This window comes from Lathamus discolor, chromosome 2 (genome assembly GCF_037157495.1).
Source record: "Lathamus discolor isolate bLatDis1 chromosome 2, bLatDis1.hap1, whole genome shotgun sequence".
Lineage (NCBI taxonomy): Eukaryota > Metazoa > Chordata > Aves > Psittaciformes > Psittacidae > Lathamus > Lathamus discolor.
Window position 1 is genome coordinate 628,751 of NC_088885.1, and position 21,462 is coordinate 650,212.

The window sequence follows — 21,462 nt, forward strand, 5'->3', positions numbered from 1 at the left end:
ACAGCTCACTTCTATTGTCAGAGGTAAGAGATGCTTGAGTTTAAGTTGCTTAGTAAAAATCGAGTCAGAACAAGAGCCGATAGGTAGAAATTGAGCTGAAAAAAAACACCCCAACTCAGCATGTGTTGAACACTTGCTACTTTGCTGTTAGTAGATTTTCTAACTGGTTATTGTAGTGATTTGGAAATGAAGATGAAAGATTTGTGTAGCTCAGGTGAGACCAACCTGAGTTAGTTGTTTTTCCTCTCCAGAGCACTGCTTTCCCCATTTCTGTGATTGCGCTTCATTGTTCCGGTTTTTTTTTTGTTAATTCTCCATACTTAAATAGTCTCCAGAATAACATTAAAGCAAGTGAGGATAGTTACCATGGTTTGCAGCCAATTCCAGTGGTTGCTGGTGGTCTCTTCTGAGCCCCTTCGAAATGTGTTTGAGATATAAAAGAAGCTGAATGTGTTCGTTTAGTTGGTTTGTTCACAGAAGAAGAAATTTTGCTATCCAACGTTAATATCAAATCATGTGCCATGGGCTATCTGTACAAAGATACTGACTGTTGACAGGTAACTGTTAACCCAGGTGGACAAGTAAAGATTTTCAATAGAAAGAAGCATCTGAAAACTTAGTAGGGAAGCCTTTCAGCTGCAGCTCACCCTGCCCTAAAGATCTTGTAAACACAGGAGTGCAGAAGACATGAGCCTTACCACCAGACATATTTAGGCACTGTATTCATCATGCCCTTCTGAAATACTGACTGCATCTGACCACAGAAAAGGTAAAATCTGCAATGGTAGTGACAAAATGCTTGTCAGCAAGCCTGTCCCTTCTGCCTCAGGTGTCACCTCTGCTATCTTGAGTTTATCAACTTGAGTATCTCTTTGGTCCTTGACTGCTGCAGCCTTCCTTCCTGGCTGTCTCCAGGCTGTGCTTGCAGCCTGGGCTGGCTCATGTGTTGGACAGGGTGAGCTTTGGAGAACAAGCCCTGCTGCTACTGGAGCCAGCCCACAGGAGCTCTGGTTGCAGTGTTTCCTCAGCTGCTAATCTGTTTGCAGTCTCTCTAATCAGATTTCTCTGGTTGGTGCTGCAGAGACTTTGTGCTACACCACTGTAATTGAGATGGCTGATGTGTTTCAGCTAGCTGTTGGATGAAATCAAGCCAGCTATTACAGTGGAGACAAGGGCTTGTCTGCTGAAGTTTGGAACTACTTTTTATTTCATGACTCTCAATGACTTGCATTAACCCAGGACATTGATTTCAAGGCAAGTTTTGAAGCTTTCAGAGATTTGTCTCTAAATGAGCAATAATTTGTTGGGGATGAAGGGATTAGCAAGTTAGGTTTTTCTTTTCAAAGTGTGAGGCAATGCAGCCCATTCTCCTCTTTCAGTGACAATATGTAGTTTGCACCCGACTTTAAGAGCAAATATCTGTGTGACTTTTTTTTATTTAGCTAACAGCACTGCATCCGAAAACTTGAACAGAGAGCATCATTTTCATGCACTTTTCCCCTTAGTTCTCATGCCAGTGTGAATTGTCACAGAATCATGGAATGGTTTGGTTGGAAGGGACCTTAAAGCTCATCCAGTTCCAGCCCCCTGCCATGGGCAGGGACACCTTCCACTAGACCAAGTTACTCAAAGCCCTGTCATGTTGAAATAGCTTCTTTACAACAGAAAACTGAGCAAAAGGCTTGTCTTTAAAATCCTGTCATAAGTAGATTTGAAAATCCTGTTTCTGTGGAACTGTAAATGGGGGAGAGTGGGGTGTGTGTAGTGTTTACTGCGGGAATTGTGACTGTATTGGCTTGGATTGTCATGGCAGTAGTGTCTCCAGGTTCTTTAGTGAGGCTGACTTACTGTTGCTCGTGAACAAATTACCAAAACTCAAAATCCACTCCCCCTTCCCTGCCCCACCAACAACATTCCCAGGCAAACTGCACGGTTCTGAAACTCCATTTTAGTCCTGTGGCTTTAGTAGTTAGACCAAACTAATCTCAAAGTCTCTTCACCCCTGCTCTTCTTTTTCCCCTTCCCTGAGAATAAGACTCTCAAATCGTACTTGAAATAGCTCAGTCTGCTTTGGCATGATGCTAGGAAGGCGTACCAGGAAGATAGCTTCTCTATGATATTGAATGTGGGGTAATACCATCTTTGTGTATTGTAATGAGAGCAATGGAGAAGCGCTAAATGCATTCAGTACCTAATGTGGTCAGAACAGTGAATGTCTTTAGAATCTACCAGTGACAGTTGGATTTGCAGGGTCTTCCTTGAAACTGGCACAGACAATAGATTCTCAAAGTCTTAGAATGCAGTGAATGTTTTGAGATATTACATTTCAAGAGCGTTTGAAATTTATTTCCAACTGTTTTGACGTTCAGTGTGATGCTTCTGATTTAACTGAAACTGTTCTGTTTTCTTCCAGGTGAATCCGGACTGGGAAAATCAACATTAATCAACTCGTTATTCTTAACAGAACTGTATTCCCCAGAGTATCCAGGTCCTTCACACAGAATTAAAAAGACTGTCCAGGTATGTCTGGGGGGAAAAACTGCAGCTTGAACAATGTAACTTGCAATATAGTAATCTAAGCTGATACAGTTGTCACACAAGCACCTATATTTCAAATGAGTTACGCCACAGTGTGAACCACTAAGAAATACTCAGGGTGTCTTTCAGTGACCTTAACTATACAAAGCTTCCGGGTTCTGAAAGTTGTAGCATATTGAAGTTGGGGAGCCCTGAAGTACTTTGTGCACTGCCTGTGCTTTAGAAACCTCATACGGGTGCAGTCCTGTTTGGAAATTAAAAGTTTTATTATTAAATAAAGCGTTGAGTGTATCTGTAGAAATATGTAGATGTGCACTAAAACCCCTGACTGTTTAAGACAGGCTTCTAGAAACCAGGTATTAAAGGATATAGCTAATGCCTAAAGGGTCCAACAAGAAATCTGGAGAGGGACATTTTACAAGGGCCTGTAGGGACAGGCCAAGGGAATGGCTTGAACCTGCCCGAGGGGAGACTGAGATGAGCTCTTAGGCAGAAGCTGTTCCCTGTGAGGGTGCTGAGGCGCTGGCACAGGGTGCCCAGAGAAGCTGTGGCTGCCCCATCCCTGGCAGTGCTCAAGGCCAGGCAGGACACAGGGGCTTGGAGCAAGCTGCTCCAGTGGAAGGTGTCCCTGCCCAAGGCAGGGGTTTGGAACTGGGTGAGCTTTAAGGGTCCTTTCCTACCCAAACCAGTCTGGGATTCTATGATTATGCAATTCAGGTTATGCTCATTGAATTATAGTTTAAATAACTGAGGATTTGATTCCGTCTCTGGAAGATTGTATTTTTATATTAATATAAAATATTAATAGAAATCATAGAATTTACATAAAATCTAACCTAAAACCCACCGAGACATCCTTCACAGATAACTGAGTTCCACCCTGGCTAAAGATGGATCAGGGTAAGAAAAATTAAACCAAAACTGTATGTGTAGAGTTTCCCAATCTGAGTTAAGTGTTTTCATCTGTTAGGTGGCGAGATGAGATGATCATCTGTTCATCCCGACCTTTTGAGTTCTTCAGAGGTGGTTTGGTTGTTTTTTCCTACTTCCACTGTGTGGGCTAAAGCCTGAGGGTGGCCAAGAGCTGCCAAACCTATTTTCAGTAGAGAATTGGGATTTATTATGACTTAGCAAATAATATGATTGAAATAAAATGTATTGGAAGACCACCTTCCCCCTTAGAAACTACTGCTTGCTTTACCTAATGAGTATTCTTCTTTTGGAGTACACTTGTAGTGCAGCATTGCTTTTCCTTCAGTTCCTTGTTATGATGAATGAAAAATCAAGGGTACCATTTTAGAAGGAAACTGAAACTGTCTCATTTCAGTGTAACTGTCTTAAGTGAGGATAAAATTGTTTCCTCCTACACCCCTGAAAGCTGTGTGTGCTGGTAACATTGTATATGACGTGGAGATGATGCCAGTCAAATTTGAAATCCCAAGAGCTACCAGTGGGAGCTGCTGTTTGGATCCATGGGATTTGTGCTGTTTGCCAGTGTAAACCTTTCTAAGGTTGTCAAGGGTTTTGTGGTGTAGAGGTGAAACAGACCACCAGAGCATCCTAAAATCTCCGTGGTAATAATTGCCTGTTCCTGTGTGGTGGGAATAACTTACTGTTCAAGAATTGTACAAGAGACTCTTGCATAGATAAACACGAACTGTGGTTTGGGCTGGAAAACGGTCACAGTTTGCAGCTTGGTGAGGCAGGTCCTGTGTATTAATTCCATGGAAAAGACAGAAAAGCAGTTAACCGATCGATGTCAGATGAATTCAAACAAAACTTCTTCAGAAATGATGGGTACGAAATAGGTTTCCTCTGATGGTTATTCGAGTGTCTGTAGTGGGTGGGGTATGGTCAAGGCTTGTTTAATCCATTAAAAGCAGCCAAGCTGTAACAAGCCTCAAGTCCTGAGTGCTGTGCAGGAGCTGCCAAGGAGACCCGGGTGACCCAGCTGGCTGGAGTGCATGGGAAAATGGCAGTTTGGAGGAGACTTTGATTAAAAAGCTTTAAATTCCAAGACTTGAACTAATGTTTTCCATGAATCCCTCTGGAATACTTGCAAATCAGATGATAGGATGCAGTTGGATGCTTAACTATGAATGACATTAGTTTACAGTGATGTTCTGGATCTTTGCCAGATGCTGCTTTCTGTGCCTTTGACCATGTATGGACACATCAATTTGGGCTAGAAAAATGCAACTTTACAGAGGCAGCTTCATCACCTACTGTCTTTTACTAGGGCTTTCTACTGCTTACAGTATATGTTGCATGTGGTCTGATTGTCCTTAACACAAGCGTATGACATTTAATTTGATAACTAATGTTTCTTTTATAGCAAGATACCTCCATGAATGCATGAAATGAATTGAAACTCTTCCCATGCAGTAAGGTCTGCATTGTCTGAATGCTTAACTGAATGAAGGGATTCAGTTAAGCAGGCCATTTGTCAGAAGAGAACTTCACCAATTCAGACATACTTAAAACTTCCAAGCATACAGAATCAGGAAAAATGTTTGGCGTGGCATTTCTGAGGCTCTCCTGACCTTCCTTTTCCTTTGTTATAAACACACATTCAAGATAATGTTTTATTAATTGCTTCTTTTGTAAAAGCATTCCACTGTGAGTGCTTAATTGTTTAATGGCTCTTGCTGGGGATTTTTTTGCTGGAGAATAAAGCTGATACCTTGTAGCACTTGGCAAGAGTACAGCTCTTAACATTATCATCTCTAATATTCTGAAAGTCCTAGGAGTTTCTTACACTTGCGGAGAGTTTGGTTATAGGAGGAGCTGTGTGGTTACTGTACGCAAGATAGTGAAAGGAATGCAAGGAATCAGAAGTTAATCTCCTGTGTGCTAAAGCTTGTGAATAGTAAACTCTTGGCTGAGTTGACTGTGCGGCTGGGGATTGCTGTCTTGAGTTCTGGGATTTCTTATGTACAGTAACATTTCTCTTTTGAACGCTTGGGGTGGGAGGGAATTCACCACAATTAAAACATCAGTTTTTAAAGCACTGCATGTGTTCCTGGGTTCTCGTGGCTTTGGACTGGACATTTTTGAAGGGTAGGAGTTGTGCAGTTAGTAAAAGGGTAACTTGGTGGTGCCTTAGACGGGTGTGTGTGCATCATTATGTTGTTACTTATTCGTTATTATTTTTTCTTCTTTAAAACCTTCCTAACCTCACAGTAACTCCTGCTGAAGTAGGAGATTGAGTTGAGTGGCCTTGAAGTCCACCCCAACCTGTATTCTTCTGTGACTAGCATCTCTGTAGCCAAAGGTTGGGGACTCTCATTTTATGAAGCTGCCTTACTGGGGCCCCCAACACAAAAGGGATGTGGACCTAATCAGAGGACTGGAGCAGCTCTGCCTTGGAGCCAAGCTGAGAGAGCTGGGCTGATTCAACCTGGAGAAGAGAAGGCTCCTGAAGGGGAAGACATTAGAGCAGCTCCAGTGCCTGAAGGGGCTGCAGGAAACCTGGAGAGGGGCTTGGGACAAGGGCCTGTAGGGACAGGCCAAGGGAAATGGCTTGAACCTGCCCGAGGGGAGACTGAGATGAGCTCTTAGGCAGAAGCTGTTCCCTGTGAGGGTGCTGAGGCGCTGGCACAGGGTGCCCAGAGAAGCTGTGGCTGCCCCATCCCTGGCAGTGCTCAAGGCCAGGTTGGACACAGGGGCGCTTGGAGCAAGCTGCTCCAGTGGAAGGTGTGCCTGCCCCTGGCAGGGGTTGGAACTGGATGAGCTTTAAGGGTCCCTTCCAACCCAAACCAGTCTGTGATTCTGTGATTCTTTTTTATCTTTTTGTTAGGTGAGGATGCAGGTCAGGACAGCTGCATGCTGTGAACAGCCATAGTGCAGTTGAATTATTTTTTGAGACCCAGCAGTTAAAGGGATTGATTTGGCTCAGATAAGATCCCTACTGATGAGTAGGTAAAATTAGCATCCAGCATACTTGGAGGTTGCATACAGAGCTTTCTTTGCAGTCAGGTTACTGTTTTATGTGGTTTTGTGTATTCTTTTCTGAATTAAAAGCAGTGTTCTGCTTGTGCAAGAGGTATTTATTTGGACTTTCTGGTGGAGTGTTAATTTATCTTGTAGATCTACATTGCATCACATACCAGTGATTGCAAAGTGGTTACAGCGGTGTTCAGGTATGGCTGTGAGAGAGTGTTTCATCTATAGAATTAGGGATATGCAAGTGCTTAAGCAGCACTGATACGATCTCTCAAATCTTGAGCTGGTCAAGAGACCATCCAGGTAGGATATATTATCCAATTTTTTCTGTCTCTGAAAGTTCATTACTGAATGTTCTTTCAGATGTTCACTTAGTTATATTTAACTTTCTTTTCTCTCCCCAGTTAGGGTTCAGGAGGGTTAAGAGATGTTAAGCAATGAGCAACAAGGTGGTATCAATATCTGCCAACTCCTGTGTGGCTCTGAGTAAATGGCTTGTGTGGCTGATTTTTTAAATCAGTATTCAGAACACTGCATCAGTAGTGATTTTTAATATTGGGGAGAAAAGCTATGATTAACTATGTGAGCAGCTGGCAAGCGCCAGCACACTAACTTGAGTTTGTCATTTCTTACTGCTGTGGAACAGACTGACTCAATGACAGTGGTGTACAGTGCTTTTGCAGGCAGATACACCTGACATTGGCATTGTCAATTACTGAGATGTTAGAAGAAAGAAGTGTATTAAGTAACATTAAGAAGTGTTAGAAGAAAGAAGAAAGAAGCCTGTATTTTCTGTGTCGTGACATGCTTCATCCGTTTGATGTGCTTGCTGCCAGCTGACTGAGCCATGCTGCACATGGGTGGTCACAGCGTGAGACGCATGTTCCCACACCCAGATCTTGCATCATGCCTTGTGTTGATGCAGTTACCTTCTGAGCCAGGTTTCCATCGGTGACCTGAGCTAACAGGAATCGATGCATTACAGATCACATGAGGTCTAGCTCAGCAGATTGCAGCTAGATTGTATTACTTTCCAATATCAATCTGTTTGTAACAGGAAGCCATTGCTTTCTGTGATTCTTTTCCTAAGCATTATACTAGCGGAAGAATAAATGTATTCTTAAAAAAGCATCATCAGGGACTAGAAATGTAGCGTCTAAGATGCTTGGGGGAAGGATTAGTTTTGAAAAGTGTAGTTTTCTTTGAGATGACCAACATTGACAATTTCATCAAGTATAATGCCTGGTTAGGGTTGTTCCTGCTTTGACAGGAGTTAAAATATAAAGCTATCCTATATGCCTACCTGGGTTCTTTTATCACTGGCTATATATATGATTACCAATTTGTTCTTTAAGAAATAATTATTATCAAATACTGGGATTTTATAAGCCAAACATGGAGCCAGTATCTCTCTGAAACAAAAAAGTTAGCAATTCAGTGTCAGACTTCTTACTCCTTGAATGCTTTTCAGTGTTTATGATGGGTGACTAAATTGCTCAAAATTTGATCTTTCCTTATTAATTTTACAGGTTGAGCAGTCAAAAGTTTTAATCAAAGAGGGCGGCGTTCAGTTACTACTTACAATAGTTGACACACCAGGATTTGGAGATGCTGTGGATAATAGTAATTGGTAAGACATTCCTTGTCAGTTCTCCCACAATAATTGAGTTGTATTTTGTGTGTGTGAGATACGCCTTCTGACGTGTTCTTAAATGCAGCTTTGATCTTCAGTTAAAATAATGCTTTTAAACTTTTCTGTTAGCTAGAAACTTTTAACAGCTGTAGTTCCAAGCACCTCTAGAACTTGATTGAAATGCTGTCAGCTTGTCCCATTGAAGTGAATGGAGTGTTTGGCTTTCTATCCACTCATGCAGTGTGGAGAGCAGAGTTCTGTGCTGTCACAAGATGTGACCAGTAAAGCGTGTTCCTTTGGCTACTGTTCTTAAGTGTTCTATTTAATGCTATTACAGTGAAGGTAATTGTGTTTGAGAGGGTTTTTCAGTGAACTCAAGGATTGTATCTTCAGGGCTATGTAACTCGGGTGTGTGTAGAGGAGCTGGTCACTTAAATAAAATAGGCTGTGTTGAAGACTTCTAATTAAAAGAACAACCAAACCAAATCCCCCCAAATGCACACAAGCCACGGGAAAGCAGTGTACATCTCTTTCTTAGCAAACACAGACTTTTTTACATAAATGATATAACTTACAGGTTTTTATTCATGTAACCTCTGCAGTTGGCAGCCAGTTATCGACTACATTGACAGTAAATTTGAGGACTACCTGAATGCAGAATCTCGAGTGAACAGACGTCAGATGCCAGATAATAGAGTGCAGTGTTGTTTATACTTCATTGCTCCTTCAGGACATGGGTTTGTATTACTGTATTTTGTCTTTTCGCTGTCTTTTATCTCGGGTAATCATCCAGATTTGGCATTCTTAGTTATGTAGAGTTCCAGATAGGATTTTTGTAATGGCCTGCAGAGCATGCTCAGTTTCAAAGATGAGCTTGCTTTGGCTAGTCAAACATCAGCAAGCCAGACAAGCAATAAGTTGAAACACCAGGAAACAGGATTGCACATTAATTACTTAACATGAAAAATAGTATTAGACCAATTGAAACCATCCAGGTTTTCACAAGTGCTGTGTCTATTCATAACCTATGTCTGGTTTTGTTCCCATTGGAAGGAGAAATTGGTTTGCACTTCGAGCCAGCAGGATTTTTCTTTTCTATTCTTCCTCCCTCCCTTTGAATAATAACAAATTGAAGTTTCATGCGTCTTTATAACCATGCTTTAATTAACCTGGAGTGTAGTGGTTTGTAAGTGACAATTCCAGTGTAGGCGTTCTGGATGTTTGTTAAATTATTGTGCAGTACTTCCACCCCTGCTTAGCTTTTAACTTGATCAGACTTCTATCTAGCGGCAGAGAGAGAGAACTGCACTTCCTGGCTGTATTAAACTCAGACTGACTAGATCTGAAATCGGTTGGTTAGCATTTTATCACTGTGTTACAACTAATTAAATTTGTCAGATTACTCATAAGTTACACCTTCAACTTTTGAAAGAAATCTTGGGGAGTGGAGAAGAGTTTTTCTTATGTAGCCTTGCCTTAATGAAACAGTTTCTGTTGTTGTAGTTTAGCATGCGTGTTTGTACTGTCATTTGTGCTCAAAATGCTTTTCAGTTTTAAATTCAAACACTTGAATCCTTTGCGTACGCTGTTTTACAAGTGTGCAAAATCAAAACGCTATTTAAGTGAAGGGAAGATGATTCATTGCTTGTTTTAGTCAATCTCTTTTTGAGGTAGCTTTTTGATTCTTCAAAATAACATTTATCTTCCCCACACACACCCTCCTTTTATCTGTTAACAATTTGTAAACCAGTGGGAAGTACAAATTGTTTCTAGGGAACAGCTAAGGCAGTGCTTTAGATAACCTTACAAATCTAGTGACCAAAACTTAAAAGCTGGAAAAGTATGTTCCTTGTACAGGTGTTCAGTGTTACTTTGGGGTAGAGGAGGCTTGTAAAGGTGAGCTAGATTTGCTTAGTGTTTTTCAATTACCGGAGTAAATACTTGGAGTTGGTCATCTATTTCCAGAAAATGAAGGGAGCACGGAGAGAACTGGTGCTGCTTTTAGCATTCCTCTCATCTTTGAGGTACTCTTATCTGAAAGGACATTGCTAACTTCATACCTGTTTTTTGTGGTGGTGCAGTCTTTGGTCATGTTTCCTGTGCAGACAGCGCATGGGAGCTGTCAAGTGTGAATTAAAACATTTGTAAGGGAACTTACTTTCTGTTTGTTCTATGACTTTCATGCATTTATAAAAGTCAGAGGGAAAGCACATGAAGGTGAATGGGTAGCCAAACCAGTGCTCTTAATCTAGATGTGCGTTAATGTTTGTTATTTAATGGAAGCATGCTGAGAAACTCGGTGGCTGGTAGAAAATGTTGAAGTGAAGTATGTGTTCTTTAGCTTGTTTTTATTCTTTACGGTTTGGAGGAGAAGCTAAATTTGAGTACCAAATGTACAAATGGGTTTAATGTTCCTAATCCTAATTTCTTTTATATGAGAAATAATCCTGTTAAATCCTTTAAATGAATCCTTTAAGCCTGACTAAACTTACTATAATTCTGAAGCATTAATGCATCAAAATCTCTGTGGCTTAGCTTTAGCAGCCAGGAAGTACTGACCACTTTGATGTACATTGATGGTTTTATATCCCCATAGCGTGGGTGTTTTAGTTGTCATCCACTTTAACAATAGGCTTTTTGTTCTATGGTGTGATTTGGAGATGAGGTATTTCTACTTTATTTGTACACAGGCCAGTTTGCTGTCTTCTGCAACATAATGTATAAATATCTGAGGCCACTTTTGGAAAGAAGCATACAAAGAAACATGACTTTCAGTAACTGAAACAGTGTCTGCAAACAGAGCGTGATGCTCAACTGTAAACTCTTACTAGCCAGGCTTCAAATGGGTCTGTCTTCCACCTAATGACATGAGCTTTACTACCTTTGCAGGAAGTTCTTATCACTTGCTTACATGAGTGTAGTTTCAGCTAGCAGAAGTCTTGTGACTGTTATTAATACTAACCATGTATTCCTCTGGAATTATACAATGGTAGGGGATTTCCTATAGCAGTTGTAGGTAGCCTTTTGAATTTCATTCAAGCATCTATCATTCATAAATCAGTGTCTTAAGAGCAGTTGTCAGGACAAATCTCAACTCATTTGTACATTCTTGTTTCATGAACATAAATTGCAAAGTTCTAATGCTGTCTTTCAGACTTAAACCTTTGGATATAGAGTTTATGAAGCGCCTGCATGAAAAAGTGAACATCATTCCACTTATTGCCAAAGCAGACACACTTACACCTGAGGAATGCCAACAGTTTAAAAAACAGGTGAGATGGAAGATTGATATTTACAGCATGGGATAATTTAGCAAGTTGATCCCTGTGGAAATGGTGAGATTTAACTTCTTGCATGCAAAGTTTAAACCCTGCAGCAATGACTTGAGACAGCAAAGCAAAGTAATTTATGTCTCCAGATTTAATTATATTTCTTGGTGAAATAATCTTGTTTCTATCCTCAGGGGAAGAGGTTTGAAGTGTAGTATGATTCTTGGCAAGTGAAATAATTCAGTGTTGAGATAAAAATCAGGAAGGGAGCTGTCAAGATTTAGGTGCCTAACAGAGTTGTGTGTTGAAGGAAATAAAAAAGAGTGGTTTTAGCCATATCATGGTATTACTGATTGTATTGTGGTATTCACTTTTGTGTTGATGTGCTGTATTTATTAAAGCTTCAGGTGATTAGATGAGACTCAGTATATCTGTTGTTGAGTCTCGGGCAGTGGTAATGCATTTTAAAGATGGTGAGATATTCTAACATTGATACACCTGACAGATGTCTTTGTAGAATAAATTTGGTGTTAATGTCTCCGAGTGGTTTATGTTTTATTGCAACTACATGATCAGGGTAGAACATTTAGGCATTGTTGTTTATAGTCTTGATTTAAGCATAAAGGCTCAGTCCAGTCTTACAGTCTTGATTCAAATCTTATAGTCTTGATTTAAGACTAAAAATTAAAGGATGTTTTCTGCCTTGGAGGAACATAAGCAAGGTGCTATAGCTCTGAAGCCTGTTGTGGTTGCATTTCATGGGGTTTTTTGAGGTAAAGGAGGGAAAAAATGGTGGAATACAGAATATCTCTGAATTTATAAGCAGCTTTATCAATGAGTTGATGTTAAACAGGGGAGACTTTCCCAAATCAAACTTTGAAAACAAGCCCTTGCGTGAACTGGAAGCTTATACTTTTGTAAGATTGCAAACTCAGGAAGCAGAAATACTCCCCAGGGCTCCGCAGTGCAGCTCTCAGCTAAATGGTCTGATTGTTTTCCATTCTCAAACTCTGGAGAGCTCATTAGCTTGGCTTTGAAAAAAAACCTCGGACAAATGGAGCCCCAAATCAGTACAGTCTCATTCTCGAGGATGCTGTCAGTTATTCTAATATTCTTACGGGTGCTTGCAAATATTTTTCAACGCAGCTAACTGCTCGTCAGTCCATCAGTCACAAGCCCTATTACAATAGGCAGGAGATCCCGCTTCGAGCAACTGATGCTCAGGTGAGCTGGAAACAGAACAGAATAGGAGTGAGAGCAGTCACTAATGTGGGAACTCAAAGAACTGAAGTATGCCTGCAGTTATCTATTCAAATTGGGGGGGTTTGAGGGACTCAATTGCCAGACTAGTCTGAGGATTTAGGCTGTATGGGATTAGTTTTTGCACGGGCAGGTTTAATTCTCAATAATGAAAATCTCTTTGTCCTGATGTAGAAAACTGACATTCATTTTTGCTGCCTTGTATTATGGATGGTATTCTGTTAGCTTTAAGGCTCTGGCTCTGATCCTGTCTTCTGCCTAAGGAGAGATGGTCGCACTATGAATCCTTTGGGGTCTGCTAATGGTGCTACATATCTTACTTACAATCTTACAAATCAAGCAAAAGGAGAGAGAATCCGACTGCATCAAGAAATGGAGTTATTACAAAGTATGAATTTCTCAAATAACATTTTTGGTTTTAGATAATGAAAGAAATCCAAGAACACAAAATTAAAATATATGAATTCCCCGAAACGGATGACGAAGAAGAAAATAAGATTGTTAAAAAGATAAAGGTAAATAATTTTCTTGGGAAAAAACTGTGGAGGGGGTGGGGGAAGTGAGTGAAAAGCTTCTTGTCCTTAATGAGGAGCCCACCAATATGTTTAGAAGATACAAATCAGATGTAAAGCTGTTCCAAGAGTCAGTGTTCCTCAGCAGAGGCAGTAAATGACAGTCCTTTAAGGAGTAAAGCTCACTATGAGAGGGCTGGATCACACGTTCATTAACAAACTCTTAAAAGGTCACTTTCTTTTTATTCCATCCCAATTTGACTCCTAGCCATCTACCACAGTTAGTTTCATTCTGAGCTTTGAAGGAGGCAGGGGTTGTCTTTCAGAGGTGCGCATGGCACAGAGTATGTGCGTTACAGTTAATAGCTGTCTGACTAGTTGATATACTGAAGCCTTAATGGAGATGAATGACCAAAGAAAATCTAAAGGATTGTCAGGCTCTTGAGGGGATTTTACTTTGTTTACTGGTTGTTTTGACCTGCTCTTCTATGTTGGAGTCCATCTTGTATATGTTTCTTGAGCCTTGCTTCTGTTTGTTCAGTAGCTTTAACAGCCTTTAAGAGTTTTTAATTCTTTGTTACTGTGGGAATCACCGAGGATAGATAAACACAACAGCACAAATGGAAGTGCTTCTGGGACTAAGCCCAAAAAGAAGAGCAGAATAAAAGCAAGGACAAAAGTCCAAAATACGTAGCATTGTACACAGTTCCTTTCAGCTACTTGAAGCTGCCCTTGGCTCTTTTGTTGCTTCTTACACTGGAGGGATTTTTGGTTCAGCTGAAAACATGAATTTGTAATTCTTTGCCAAACCTTTGCAAACTGGGAACAAGAGCCTCTCAAAGTCCTTATAGCCACTGGGAATATGAATTGATAAATAATTACTGTGCAGTTGAGTAAATAGGAAATGGTTTGCCATTTAGTAAGCTAAGCAACAGTAATGCCTGTTTCTTAACTAGATTTACAGAATGCAACAGTATCAGGAATTTCAAATGGGGGTGTGTGTATGTGTGTTATTAAACTAGGCAGAGGTCAGTAAACAGAACTGTTCTTGCACGTTGAGTAAGCTCCACTGCCACCAAAGTGTATGTGTCAAGTTTATCTGTGAGCGTGCTTTCAGTATCTTCTGGCAGTAGAAATGTTGATTTTTTTTTTTTTAAAGTAATGCTTTATCTTGTAGGACCGTTTACCTCTTGCTGTGGTAGGTAGTAATACGATCATTGAAGTCAATGGCAAGAGAGTCAGAGGAAGGCAGTACCCATGGGGTGTTGCAGAAGGTAAGGCTTCTCATGATGCTTTTTCTTTATCCCTTTAAAACTTACTAGAATTGAGTCTATGTTTGAAATATTCAGAATGCTTAAACTGAATGTACTTTGCTCTGGAAAGTTGCTGAATGTATGATTTTGTTATTCCAACAGCCTGGGAACAAGGTAAAGCTTCAGCAATGTGTGACTTTGCAAGCAGATTCAGGTTGAAGCCTCAGTGAGGAATTGTAAAGCCTGTAGTAACTTACTGCAGTTGTTGAGGCTTATATTACACTATTTGCTAGCATTCTTTTAATTGTCTTCATATAAAAACTATGTTTCTTAAATTCTTCTTCCTAGACTATTCACATTATAAATGTTAACTTGATTGACTTGAATAGCATAAATTCAGTTTAAAGTTTCTGGAAGAATTTGGGGATTTTTTCCTCCAAACTTCTGAATCTTAATTACTAGGATGTAGCAGCAGGAAGATGTCTGGGAATGAATTGAATACTTATTTGAAATTAAAGCTTACTTAAAACTCAACTCCTACTCTTACTAGAGGCCTGACAATAACTGCCTGTTCTGGCAACCATTGCTTGTGCTTTAACGCTACTCGCTGATTTCAGTTGGCACATGGCATTAAACCTTTTTACCATCCTACCAAAGGATACACCATGCTGTGTAGTGAAACAGTCACTATTAAACTGGTTTTTTTTCATGATCGTTAAACTACTTCTTTGCAGTATGCATATATTTAAAAGAGAAGATTTTTTGTTTTCTGACAATCTTTGCCTTCCAAGGGCACTGGAGTATAAATTTGATGCAGTGTAAAATAAACAAAAAGAAGCCCAGCTCAACCAACAAGCAGTGTATGGACCAATGCTTTAAAGACAAATGCTGTAGCACTTTGAAGTGTGTGTCTGGCAGGAAATGAGGTTTGGCAGGAAGTAAGAACCAGCTGTGCCAGAAAGGATCAAGCTTTATTTAAGGCTCTTGTGTTGGCATTTTGGAGAGGTACAAAATGCTGCTGCTTCTCTTTATTTTAAAACAAACTTCACAAATGTTTCATGTTCATGTGTTTGTACAACTTTTGGAAGTAGCCTAACTAAAAGGAACCTCTTTAGGTGCCTTTGAGTCTGTCAGCTAGGGACAGAATACTCAGAGATGATGCTGCTTTGGCACTGTGACTTCGTGTACTGTCTGAGCAGAGCTTACCCGCTTATGTAAAACCATGGGGTAAAATATTGCAGGAGTGCAGATGCAAGATGGACACACAACGAGGCTGCATGAGTTTATTTTTCTGTAGGATTCACTGAACTTACTTGAGTTATTTTAATTTCTTCATCCTGTTTTAATTCCTCCTTCCCATGAAAATGTCCAGCTCTACTTCAGGGACACATTGGAACCTGCCTCATGCCTTTCTTCTGTGTTTGCCAAGAGCTTTATGTGTTGTCTTCTCTGTATGCCAGAGGGGTGGGCATTTTTCTTCAGGGTTGTCTCATTGTCTATCAGGGAAATGCCACTCAGCATCAGTCTCTTCGACAGCAATGGATGATAGGCACAGTGGAGTAAGTGGCATCTAATGACAGGTGCATCAAATGAAATATACAGCCTTCCTGTACTTAAAGAACTGAATCCACATTAAAACTAAAATGAAGACTTTTGGAACCCATTTGGCAGGGCAGGGAAAGCAGATTGTGTTAAGCCTGTTGTCTGGAGGTTTGGATATAGCTGAATGTAGACTGGCATCTTCAGTTGGTGTCTGATCCTTATACAACTGTGCTGGCAGGGTCTCCGGAGGTCCTCCAAAGTTAGTTAAACAGGCAAAACTGTCTATCGCAGTAGCTTATTCTGCTGCACTGACTTGTAGCTCAGTTTGCCAGTATGGCTCAGGGGAGCCTAGGAACTTTGCTGGTAGGATGCATTGATCTAGTTATATTGTCAGTGCCCCCCTACAGTTAACATGCATCCTGTTTGAGCAAGGAAATGCTAGAAGTAATCTGTTGTTGGAGTGAACATAAGCAGTGGGTGACATCTAACAGCCTTAGCTCTGTCTGAGGCTTGGTTGACATCTCAGCAAAACTTTACCTCTCTTTGCAGTTGAAAATGGTGAGCACTGTGACTTCACAATTCTGAGGAACATGTTGATAAGGTAAGCAACTTAACAGGTAACATTTTCTAGATTGTCTGAGAGACTGGGAAGTCATATGTTGGAGGAAAAAAGGGTTTGAGCTGGTGAGTTGGTATTAATCCCCATATCTTATACTTTATCTTGTATAACCACACATTTAGCATGTGGTGGTGGTGATGATTTTTTTTTTTTAAACAGCTCTCTTTACATTCTGAGTACTTGTTGAAAATTGTGACGAACCATAGCAACCCAAGTTGATAGAAACTAGCAAGTTTTGTCTTGTTTTTTGTTGCCTGACATGCTTTGATGCACCTACTACAGTAGTAATACGCAGTTTTCCTGTCTGCTCTACAAATCCTTGCAAGGTTATCCACAGAACTCAATTTTTTCCAAAGGTTGGATCTGTAAGTGAATGTTTGGAATATTGCGAACTGGAGATAGTTCAGTGCAAAACTAATGTGGTGTTTCTGTGACTGTGTTGTCCTGACAGCTCCAAATGGCAGAATGACGACACTGTAGGAAATGGGACATTAATGGGGGGATATAATTGAATTAAGTCAATCTGCACATTGAGCATGGACTGATGTTTTTCAGTGTATTTGTGCACTAAGCTGATAAGTGACTCTTATTGACAGAACTCATATGCAGGACCTGAAGGATGTCACTAACAATGTACATTATGAGAACTACAGAAGCAGAAAACTGGCAGCTGTTACATACAATGGTGTTGACAACAACAAAAACAAAGGGCAGCTAACAAAGTAAGTTCTTGTGACGGTTGTATTGCACTTGAATCTTTTTGCTCTGGTTTTTGGTTACTTGGTTGGTTTTGTGTATGTGTGGTGGGATTTTTCTACTATATTTTAGGGGGAAGGGGAGTGTTGTTTGTATTTCTCTTCCGGTCAGTTGCCTCTTCATTGTGTTCTGGTCTGTTTTCAGACAGTATACTCCTATTTCCTTATGGCTTATTTTTTTTCTGTTCACTAGCGTTCACACTAGTTTAACTGAACATGTTAAATAACTGGGGTTTAGTTAGATTCAGTTCTAAAGAGAATCCTTGTTCATTAGTGTTTCTGTTTTTAGTTTATATACTGCTTTTGGGATTATTGCTTTTTTTGGCGTGAATGCTCAATAGTAAGTGTCAGGGATGATTTTGGCAAGAATGGGTTAACACCTGTTTAGAAACTTGGAAAATCCAGACCTGCTACTGTCACCTTCGAAGTGCTGCCCCGGCTACTTCTATGGTTGCTTATCATAGCAGGGAAAAGATTACAACGTCTTTACCTTTTGTGAGAGGAGAGTTGCAATGCAGAGGGGTTTTGGTTTGTTGCTTCTTTATTTTAACCCTAATATGTCATTTTAATTGCCTTTGACAGCAAGTTGTTTGCCAACCTGATGAACTTATTGAAAGATTTAAAAGTAGGCTCTACTGTGTTCTGCATTATATGCTGCTGCTTGAGAATACCTACACTTTCTATTGAAGTACTTTTCCTGCTCTGCATGGATCAACTCTATCAACACTAATTAGTGATGAAATAATAGTGATACTCTTTTCTGAATGCAAATTTCCCAACCAAAATACTCTGTTCAGCTAACAATATGCCAAATTACAGCTGTTCTTCCTGAAAGAGATCCTTGAAATTAGATGGGAGCATCTGCTATTCCCATCCATATGACATCCACAAAGCCGTTTTCTGTACGGGAGTGTCTATTTTACATTATCTTAATGCTTTGAAAGTGACTGTGAAGGAATGATTGAAGTGGACACAATTTAGTTTCATCCAGCATGAGCCTACACAAGACTTCCCTGCTGAGCACTGACAAGAAATACAGTAATACATGTCAGTTACATCAACTCCTCACAAGTGTACTTAAACATACATAAAGTTTGTAGTGAGGTCAGGTGTTAAAAAGAATAGTTTTATATATGTACATCCATAATACAGAGGTTACTTCTCACTGTCATGTTTCTTGCCATCTTATTTTTAGTGGTAACACTTTGGCCATTTCTTCTTTTGTGCATGCTTAGTTTAGTGGTAGCCTGCAGCTATAAACTTAGTCCACATAAGGATTAGTTATTCTGCATTCAGCTTAAAAAGAGCAATGCAGTTATTTATTTTTTTAATGACCTTTTATTCCCATATTGTAAACATAGCAAGATGCATTTCTTTATAAATTTATACCAGAAGGTTTCAAAACTAGTTTCATGTCCTTCATTCTCTTTCCTTCCCCCCAAACCTTCTATCAGTTGCTGAGAGCATTGCTGAGATTTCCTTTTTAGCTAGAATTTACAAAAAAGAGTATGGAATTCCTCTTTCTGAAGCATTTTCTGCCATCTCAGATCACTGTGCTATCCCACCTGAATATTTCCAGGTAACTGTGCCGTTTGGAACACTTCTGTCCGTAAGAAATATGTTGCTCAGAACACTGCAGTGCTGAAGCTCAGAGGTGAATAAATACAACTGGAGCTTTTAGCTGCCAGCTCTTCTTTTTTATTTTTTCTTTTTTTTTTTCCAGGTAAGGAATAAATGATCACAGCTTGTTTGATTCAGCCATTTGAAAGGTGGCCAAATCTATTGCAAACTTGGAAGAAATACTTTGAACCTTTTCCTTAAAGCTTGTTCCTCCAAACGTGGGGTCCTTGATAAGTAAATATGTAAGATTGAACACATGTACTGGTTATGAAGCAGCTCAAGCTGTTCTTGTCTTGTTACCTTATCCATATGTGGAGTTGCAGCAATTTTCTTGGCTTCAGTGCATTTTCACAGTTCTGAATCTAGCATGGTTGAAGCAGCACAGCAGGAATTTTCCTAACCACCATGTGTCTTCCTGGAAAATAACTGAAAGAGGGAAGAACAAATACTAACAGTTTATCTGTACATCCCCATAGGAATTTTATGCTTGCCTGCTTTCCTTCTGCCTAAAGTGTCTGTGTCTCAAAATGGGGCAATATTTGACTTGGCCTCTAGAAATTTGATTCTTTCAAAGGAGGCAGATCCTGTATGAGAACAGAGACATGCTCTGATGCTGTCTGGTTATATTACAAGCATTCTGCTAAACACAGATACAACTCTGGCTCTGGAAACTCCTGAGCTGCCGTTCTTTTGTAAGCTGGAAGGGTAGATATAAGAGGAGATGTACATGCAGTGGTTCTTGCACTTTTCCAGAAGCATCTCTTACTGGCAGCTGTTGGAGACTTGACCTTTTGTACCTTTAAAACAGCTGTATTTTTACCATCTTAGCAAATCTTTGTTTTCATACAACTGTTCACATATTTCTCTGCAACAGAAGCATGAAAACAAACAGAAGGATGTGCTACAAGGTTTGCTAATACCGTGGAGATGAATTGAAGCAGTTCTTTCTGTCCAGTTGCTTGTTTTCTCTCTGATTTGTCTCATTTGATTTGGTGAAACTTACAGTTGTCTCTTCTACGAGTAACTTGTTAACCTAAGAGCAATCCAAAGCAGGTATTTCCCATGATTATGTAACTTCTTTTGTATTTTAGGTTTAGTATCTGATTTATTCAAATTTTCAACATCCAAACTATTATGTCAAGGCTAACCTTCACATATGTGGGTAACTTGTCTCCAAGCTAGGTGGTAATTGTAATTTCATGCATGTGTTACATGACGTGGGCAAATTGGCATTTACTCTGAAATGTAAATGTTTTAATTGTAGAAAACTTTCCATTTGCTGTATGAAGCTGCTGTGTTCAGTGAGCTTAACAGGAAAATCTTATTTTATTGAAAGTCATATTGTACAATATAAAGACGAGCCATATGCATCTACTAAGCTATTCAATAACCTGTCACACAGGGTGACAAAATACACAATGCATAGGGCTTTCTTCTGTTATTTAAGTTAAGCAGTTAGAAGGATGTTCAGCCTGGAGGAGAGAAGGCTCCAGGGAGGCCTTAGAGCAGCTCCCAGTGCCTAAAGGGGCTACAAGAAACCTGGAGAGGGGCTTTGGACAACGGCCTGTAGAGACGGGGCAAGGGGAATGGCTTTAACCTGCCCGAGGGGAGACTGAGCTGAGCTCTTAGGCAGAAGCTCTTCCCTGTGAGGGTGCTGAGGCGCTGGCACAGGGTGCCCAGAGAAGCTGTGGCTGCCCCATCCCTGGCAGTGCTCAAGGCCAGGCAGGACACAGGGGCTTGGAGCAAGCTGCTCTAGTGGAAGGTGTCCCTGCCTGTAGCAGGAACTAGATGAGCTTTAAGGTCCCCTCCAAACAAGCCAGTCTGGGTTGCTATATTCTTTTGGCTATACTCTTAGCAAATTCTGTGAAATGGCTCTGTTGTTAAGCCTATCTTACTGTATGGTGAGACTTGTGATCAGAATCTTCAGGCTTCCCTTCTCTCGCTGTCCCTCCTCTCCCTTAGTGTTAATGAAATGCTGACACAAGGCATGCTGAGGTTAAGCATCATGGTCTAGGGAGGTGCCACTGCAGCCAAGCCTTCTGCAGACCTCTGCTGGCCACTGAAGCCAAGTGCTCTTTTTGTAGCACCAGAACATGCATGGGGTTTAACACAATGTCCTATAGTAGATTATAATATTTTCATATTATTATATTTAATATTATCATAATATTTTGATGATATCTTAAATGAACAGGTAAACCTCAATACAACATTGGTTTCTAAAAACTTGTTTAGAGCAAGTGGTTGTTCATGTCACTAAAAGATTTAATATCACTTTAAAAGTTTCTGGGGAAACTCTTCCTGGAAGTACCTGCACATCAAACCTGCATTAATATTTACATGGGGTAGTGATTTACTAACTGAATTTTAAATAAATATAACAAGCTTTAACTAACAATCTTTCCATTTACTATGGAGAAATTGACTTTTGGGGGAGCACATAATTAGCTTTAGGAATCTATTACTAGTGAGTTCAGTTTGTAAAGTACTGCTTTTTGGTTTGTGGTTTGATTTAA

At 40.1% G+C, this 21,462-nt stretch overlaps 1 protein-coding gene across 2 annotated transcripts in view; it reads left to right on the forward strand.

Moving 5' to 3' along the window:
- The window catches only part of SEPTIN7 (septin 7), a 57,352-nt gene that overhangs the window by 27,522 nt on the left and 8,368 nt on the right, over positions 1–21,462 (forward strand). For both annotated transcript variants that reach the window (XM_065665358.1, XM_065665359.1), the window contains exons 3-10: positions 2,414–2,520; positions 8,013–8,113; positions 8,719–8,853; positions 11,271–11,388; positions 13,068–13,160; positions 14,335–14,431; positions 16,502–16,553; positions 17,168–17,293. In XM_065665358.1, the coding sequence (XP_065521430.1) occupies positions 2,414–2,520; positions 8,013–8,113; positions 8,719–8,853; positions 11,271–11,388; positions 13,068–13,160; positions 14,335–14,431; positions 16,502–16,553; positions 17,168–17,293 (829 nt within the window). The remainder of the gene's footprint in view (positions 1–2,413; positions 2,521–8,012; positions 8,114–8,718; positions 8,854–11,270; positions 11,389–13,067; positions 13,161–14,334; positions 14,432–16,501; positions 16,554–17,167; positions 17,294–21,462) is intronic.